Here is an 8,097-nt window from a genome sequence, read left to right on the forward strand (position 1 = left end):
TACAACGATGAGAAGGACATATAACCCTTATCTCGGAAATCAAATGATCACCAAACACAACTACATTTTTTCAGATATCATCCAATGAACACACAACTTAATGGCTGGGTTCATACCAGTGAGTTGTCGTGTTGTCCGAATCCAGATTGCTTCCCATAGGGTAACAAGCCACTCTGACAATCCATGACCTGGTCTTGGGGGTGTTCAACCCTTGATGGGTTGACGTGTCATTCAAACTTAGCAAAGCCAACCCATTATGGGTTGTGGCAATCAGGAGCTGCAAAAACCCGCCACTCTTCGCAGTTGTGTCCATGCCACCACAAGCGTCCCTCACCAGTGACAGCCTTCAACAGTGCTCAGACTGCAGTAATCGTGGCAGTATCTGCTCCAAATGGGAGCCGAGAAAAGGGGATTGACCACAGATCTCTCTTGTAAGGACTTGCTGGAGACTCTGGGAAGTGCAGAAATGGAAGCAGGGCACCTACCAGTGTCAGTTCAACACTTAAAACCCAGAGGGTCGCCTTGCTATGTGGGTTATCTTGTCACTGTCAACGATGTGCAAATTAGCCTATAATTTTTGTGAACTGCCCAAGGAGCTTCGGCTATTGGGCGGTATAAAAATGCAATAAATAAATAAATATATGCAGTCTCATCTTGTCAATTTCCTTAATGCTTTATATTGCACTTTGCTGCCTTTAACATGTGAAACTTGCAAGGATATTGACAAGACAAGGCCACACATAGTGGACTGCTGTGAGTGTGCACTTGTGCACATTTGAAAGACTGACAAAAAATAATAAGAGTTATGCCCCCGTCTGTGCAAATGTCTGGAGCTGGGGGGGATGCTGGAGAACAAAAAAGGATCACAATTGAAGCAAGGACGGGGATGGGCCAGGCAGACAAGATGGCTTCTGTGCGAAAAACACTGGGATGCCAGCTGGAGGTCTGAGAAGTAAGGAGGTGGAGAACAACCCAAGGTGAGTCCAATCGCCTGTTGGGCGCACCATGGATTGTTCCGCAAACAATCTGTACTGCGTAGCTTAATGGCAGGGTGAGTTGTCATGTCATGAGAACACACCCACTGCCAACAACTTGCCCTATGTTCATAAAGTTGTTTCATTCCTTCAGTCAGAGACTAACACTTGTAGCACTAACAGGCATTCTTAAAACTACAATACTCATCAGGATAAACAAAGATTCAAAGAAACAAAGCCAGACAGAGCCCAGACCCAAGAGAAAGTAACAGTTCATGACTTGTCAGCTATAGCTCTCAGCTAAAATCTCTCCAGCACATCATCGTGATTCTACAGTACATCCTAGAAAGTATTTCTTTTTCACAGGCCTTTGGTGAAAGGCCTGACTTTCATTACAAGGAGTTCTTCTAAAGTAGATAATGACCAGCAACAACAGACCACCTAAGGGAGATACAAACTCTGGTGCCAACTCTGCCCCAACTGGCTCAAGAAACACCACTACAGGGCCAAACGACATCCACCAAATTATCAAGGGCTTGATCACGATATACATCACCTTCGAAGAATGTCCAGCTTGAATTTCCACAGGCTGGTCAGCCAATGCACAAGAGAATAAATGGACACAAATCAGACATCAAAGTGTAACCATCAGAAATCAGTGGGAGAGCATTTCAATCTGCCTGGACATTCTTCTTAAAATTGCCATATTCCAACGGAAAGGTTTCAAAGGTAAGAACTCAGTGAATGAGAAACTGGTGAATTTGGTCTCAACAAATCCTGGTCTGTCCTTACGTGTTTATTTTCACCATTGATCTTGCTCTAGCTGTTCATCACAAATGGCTATGGATTTTGTAGTGATGCTGTAAAATACCTGATATGAATATTTTTAGTATTACATTATGCTAGTAGGTAGTGCTGAATGTACTGTTTACCAATGTTAACATAAAACATATGGATCTTTCCTGAAAAAGAGTAATAAAACTATTAATTTATTTCATTTTATTTATTTATTTATTTATTTATTTTATTCTAGCCTTCCACCAAGAACTCATGGGAGGGTACATAGCGCCTCCCCCTCCAAACAATCCTATGAGGTACATTAGGCTGAAAGAGAGAGGACCACCTAGCAAGCATTATGGCTGGATAGCATTTGAGCCCAGATCTGCCTAGCCTAATCTAATGGCCAATCTACATTTTACATAAGAGATCCATGATCAGATCTCCCAGCTATTTATTTATTTATTTAAAAGCAATCATGGGAAGCTCCAATTAAGTCAAAGTAACAGTGATAGGAAAGACAATGTTCAAGCCTTTTTCCAATGGCATTTTCCCATTCTAAATTACTCCTTATCCAAGCTGCTCTTAGCTATGCTAGGGAAAAGTATAGGTATGGTACAGGTGAGAGGCAATTTAAGCAGGAAAAAGTGCAAGGGGAAAAGGATTAAACACCTTCTTCCCAGCACTGATACTCTGAACAAATATGAAGCCTTCTACAGCTGCTTTTGTATAAAAATCAAGATGTCAAGATCTAACATATAGTTTGGTCCTAAGTCCAATGCTTAACTCAGGGATGGCAACTTTGGGCCCTCCATATGTTTTGACCTACTGTTCCTAGCCAACATAGCCAATGGTGATGGGAATGCATAGAACAGTAAAGTTGGAAGGGTCCTATAAGGCCATCGAGTCCACTCCCGCTCTATGCAGGAATCCACCTTAAAGCATCCCTGACACATGATTGTCCAGATGCCTCTAGTGTGGGAGAGCCCACAACCTCCCTAGGTAATTGATTCCATTGTCATACTGCTGTAAGAGTCAGGAAGTTTTCCCAGATGTCTAGCCGGAATCTGGCTTCCTGTAACTTGAGCCCATTATTCCGTGTCCTGCACTCTGGGAGGATTGAGAAGAGATTCTGGCCCTTCTCTGTGTGACAACCTTTCAAGTATTTGAAGAGTGCTATCATGTTTCCCCTCAGTCGTCTCTTCTCCAGGCTAAACCTGTCCAGTTCTTTCCATCTCTCATGGCATACTGATGTTAAAAATTGCCCTGGGAGGGGACTTAAAAGACCTAAACTTTTATTTCAGATGCCTGAAGGCTGACTAAAATTATGAAGGGCATGTATTCTGCATATGCTCAGAAACATCTTCCCTGAATTCTACCAGGTCTAGAGGGTTCAGTATATTGATCCTTCCTTTCACACACAAAAACTTCCCAGTAAGCTCTCACTGTTCTTCTAGCTCTCACCATTCCTGGGTAAAACTTTGGAGTTTCTTCTTGTTCCCTGCCTCCCCCCACCCCGCCCAGTTGTAATATCTTGCTCTCCGTCATTCTCTCTCTAATACATATTAGCTGAATATTTTCTTTCAACATTTCCTGGAGAAGGGACTGGAGTGTCCGTCTATCATATCCAGTCCAGACAGAGGTCTCTGAAAGGCTGAGTCCTGTTTAAATTTCATTGGAGTCTTGGGATGTTCTCCCAGAAAAGTAAAGCTCCCCTCCCCTCCCTGTACCACACACACACACACCATAAAGAGGAGAAAGAACACTCTGCAAGCACTCCTCTCCTCCCTCTGGAGATCAGATTCAAAGACGAGTTTCCTGACTTGACTGGAGAAAAGAGGGGTGAAGACCATGAGTTGCCTGCCCCTGCTCTAGTGACTACACTGCAGTGGCTAAAATGATGAAGGAACTATTTTTCTCCTCAAATAGTTGCTTGTTTTAGATTGGAATGGCAAATTCAGGCCTCTGCCCTCCCCACAACATGTTTATATGAAATATAATAGTAGAGTCCTATACACATTTTTCAGCAGCAAGACTTACTTAGGAGTATGTTTAGAATTGCATCACTATAGTGCAATTCTATAACATCTCTTCTATATGACTGCAGCCTAAATGCCCTCCACCTCTGTAAAGCATTGCAGCTACCTGATCAGATACTCCTCTTCCTACCCTGCTGTATATTCTTAGAAGTGCAGAAAAGCAACAGGTTAGGAAGCAAGTAGAAAAAGAACATAGGAACAACTTTGTGAGGTTTCAAGGTGCATACTCAGATTTTATATTACATTTCTCTACTGCCATTCACAAAACAATAGCTTAAATCAGATCATTTTTTTAAAAAAAGCAGATGTACATAGATATGATCAGTGTATTTGGGGGCAGAAATAGCGTCAGCTTTGGGGATCTTGCCTATGGCAACCAATGAAACACAAAATTATGATCCACTTCCGGTAGCTGAGAAAGCAGTGTTTTACCTACCAAAAAAGAAATCCTGCTTTGTTAAAGTACAACTTTCATATGGTTTTACTCTTGCTATTTTTTTCTTTTCTTTGCATTTCATTCTCTTTCCGTTAATTAAGCCCCTCCCATATTTCCCCCCTAAAAAAATCCCAATTCTTCCCCTACCTTGCTTCTAGCAATATCTCATTTCACTACTTCTGTAATGATTAATTGAAACCACTGATGTATTAAATAGAAATAATCAAAAGTCCCAGAGACAGAAAAGAACCCCACGTGGATTTGGTCAAGTACATATCACACTACGCTGCAGAGAGCCCCGGCCTACGCACTGCCACTCAGAAGAAAGCCCCATGCAGTTCAATGGGGCTAAATTGGCAAAGTAAGAGCATCGTTCCTTTTCGCTGCATCCATGATTTCCCGTTGCTGCCCTCTATTCCCACACACCGCGCACTTTCCAGGGCCAGCGAGGCCATGCAGCAAACGCAAGAGCACCTTCACTGACACTGCAAGCACGCAGCGTGCAAACGGAGCTAAACTCTCCACACAAGCGCGCGCCTCGCCCCGCCCCGGGCCTGCCAATTGCGAGTAGCTGCTTCCGACAGCTGACTTCGCCTCTTCCTTCGCTGAAAGGGGCGGGATTCACCCCTCAAGCGGGAGGCGGAGCAACGGTGGCTTTGCAGCCGCCTGGCGAAGACTTACCTGGGGAATCTCGCCTTCAGTTTCCTCAGGCTCTGTCTAGTTGGGGGCACCTGAGCTAGGAACTGGGCAATCTCTTCGTACTGGGCTCTCGTCAGCTTCATGCCTCCCGCTTAGCCTGGCGGGGGGGAATGAAGCGCTGATGCAGCTGCTCTACAAACAGCGAGCGCGGGAACGGCTGTGGCAGCGAGGCAGGGGAAATGTAACTTCCCTGCTATGAGCTCTTCCTGCCCCCCCCCTCTTCCCCGCACCCGTCAGGTACGGGGATGGACGGATTGGGGGAAACGCCACCACGGAAAGGAAAAGCCCCTGCCCCGAGCCCTCCGGTTCGCGCCACAGCCGGGAAAGGAGAACCGCTCATGCGCTGCTCGGGCAGCTCCGCCCTTGCTGGCGCGCGGAGAGCGAAACTCGGCCCCTTCCCTTGGGCCGAGCGCTGCAGCGTCTGGCGGGAAGCTCCGAATGCGAGAAAAGGGGACAGAGGGATTCGCAGCTTCCTCAGGCTGCCTCTTTGCCTCCGCCTGTTTGGTACTGGCTGTTTTCCTCCAAGAAACAAGCCGTTCTGGGGTGGCTCAGAAGCCCAGCTGCTTTGGGGAGGGAGAATTACATTCCCCCCTCCGCCCCCGAGTTCATTGCGTGACAGAGCCGGGCCCGAAGGAAGAATTCTCAGCTCTTCAAGCAGCACAGACCATCCCTGGCTGCATCATACACACACAATTGCAGGTAGCTGATTTTAGGCTGCATCATACACACACAATTGCAGGTAGCTGATTTTAGGCTGCATCATACACACACAATTGCAGGTAGCTGATTTTAGGCTGCATCATACACACACAATTGCAGGTAGCTGATTTTAGGCTGCATCATACACACACAATTGCAGGTAGCTGATTTTAGGCTGCATCGTACACAATTGCAGGTAGCTGTTTTTAGGCTGCATCATACACACACAATTGCAGGTAGCTGTTTGGTCCATTGGCGGGGAGTGGGAAGCAAAGAGTAACTATAGGTTAAGGTATTTATTAGGAACAACTGAAATGTCACAAAGATGCTAACTTGGGCCTAATCTACACCAAGCAGGATATTGCACTAGGAAAGCAATATATAAGAGGCAGGAGCCACACTACTGCTTTATAGCAGTATTGAAGTGCATTGACAACTGTTGGGGCCCATTGACACGGCTTTCAGAGTGCTATATCATGCTCGGTGTGGCTCCTGCCTTTTATATAATGCTTTCATACCACAATATCCTGCTTAGTGTGGATTGGGTTTTGGATACTTTAGCTGGTCTTAAAATCGTATTTACCTGCTGTTATTTTTGCATCCTGTATGTATTCACTTGAGAGTGAGACCAACTGAATTCAGTGGGTGTAAACATGGATGGCATTTCCTAACCTCTTAGGCTTCCTAAGGAGCAATCCTATGCATGTTTAGACAAAAAAAGTCCTACAATTCCTGCTGGGAATTGTAGCACTTTTTATGAGGATGGGAAATTTTGTCTCTGAGCCTATGTTTTATGAGGATGGGAAATTTTATCTTTTGGGTGGGTGGGGGAGACACAACCTGGCATATTATTCTCCCTTTTCTCCCTCCGACTTCTCTTTGGAGCTTACAATTGCAACATTGTAAAAGAAGCTTTCCATGATGACTGGGGCAGGGGGAGGGGATAGAAGAGCTGCAATCAGATCTCCTCTGCCCTTGTAACTCTGCCTACAAGCATGTAGGAGGAGATACACGGCATCCTATGGTGCCCCACAAGCTGTCTAGAGGCCATAGGGTTGTTCTCTTAGAGTAGTTAATGGTTGGGAAAAGAAGTTTTTAATAATAGTTGAAAGCACCTGATCATCGGTGCCTGACATACCATATTTCTTTGATTCTAAGATGCTATCGATTGTAAGACGCACACTAATTTCAGTACCACCAACAGAAAAAAAGCTTTGATTCTAAGAAATAATAAACACACCCATGATTCTAAGACGCACCCTGTTTTTAGAGATGTTTATATGGGGGGGGGGAAGTGCGTCTTAGAATCGAAGAAATATGGTATTATACAGGGGAATTCATTCCAGAAGAAGGACACCACCACAGAGAAGGCCCACTGCTGTGTTGCTGCCAGATGGGGTTCTGCAGGATGTGGCCCAGGCAGTAAGGTCTCTCCTGAGGATCATAGTGGTCTATATAGTGGGATAGAAGGTCCAAAGTTGTTTAGGGCTTTATATGTCAATACCTTGAACCTGGCTTGTATGACAAACATATTGGGACTTACTTCTGAGTAACATTTGATTTATTTGTCAATTTCTATCTTGTCATTCTGTACAAAGGATTTTTAGGGCAGCTAACAGTCCTAAAAACAAAGACATTAAAGCTCAAAAACAACTATTTTTAAGTGTAAGGATTTATATCCTGCCCTTCTACTGCTTACAAGAGTACTCAGGAGAGTTTACAACAATTAAACCCAATTATAAAATAAAATAACCTGCAATAAAAATAACTATGATAAAACAGAGACAGGTTCAGCAGATAGCAAAGACCAAGATAGGAATTCAAGCTCTAAAACAAAGACCTTCCAGAATAATTTAAAAAAATGTTTACCATCTAGCAGAACACAAGAGAGAGGCAATCTGAGCCTTATAAGACAAAGTTGTAATTTGAGCACTACCACTTAGAAGGCTTGCTCTCTTGTCCGCATCAACCAGGCCTCCATCACAGACTGTACATAAAGAATAGTCTCTCCACCAAATTTTAGGGCATGGATAGACTGGTATGGGAGGAGGTGCCCCCTAAAGTATGCTGGACCTAGGGGTGTGCACTCTGAACTTAAAATCCGGGGGGTTGCCAGACCTCCAAAATTGTGGTGTGGTTAGGGGGCGGTTTTAAAACCGTGCGGTTAGACGATCGTTTGGAGCCCCAATAGATCCGTAGCAGTGTGAGGGCATGTTTCACGTTGATGGACAGCTAAATGAACACACTTTCATATTAGGAAGACACCAAGTGGTGAAGGGGAGTAGTTTTGAGATTGACATCTGCAGCTAACCACTCCAATCACAGTGCTTAGGGGGAGGGATTGCAAATTATATACCCCATTTGTTCATGCCCTAGAACTCATTCTGTTGCTAGTTCATGGAGCGTTAGGAAGAGAATGTGTATGAGCTGCAGTGTTTCTTTGCTTTTCTTTGTTTCCCAATTGTCCTTGCCC

The 8,097-nt window shown here is 44.6% G+C and overlaps 1 protein-coding gene across 1 annotated transcript in view; it reads right to left on the reverse strand.

Annotated features, from left to right (window-relative positions):
* Positions 1-5,208, reverse strand: part of CDIN1 (CDAN1 interacting nuclease 1) — a 163,572-nt gene extending 158,364 nt beyond the window's left edge. The window contains exon 1 of the mRNA XM_063118883.1: positions 4,908-5,208. Coding sequence (XP_062974953.1) covers positions 4,908-5,008 — 101 coding nt within the window. The 5' untranslated portion in view covers positions 5,009-5,208. The remainder of the gene's footprint in view (positions 1-4,907) is intronic.
* Positions 5,209-8,097: the final 2,889 nt, after the last annotated feature.

Source organism: Elgaria multicarinata, chromosome 2 (assembly GCF_023053635.1).
Source record: "Elgaria multicarinata webbii isolate HBS135686 ecotype San Diego chromosome 2, rElgMul1.1.pri, whole genome shotgun sequence".
In the NCBI taxonomy this organism is placed as follows: Eukaryota; Metazoa; Chordata; class Lepidosauria; order Squamata; family Anguidae; genus Elgaria; species Elgaria multicarinata.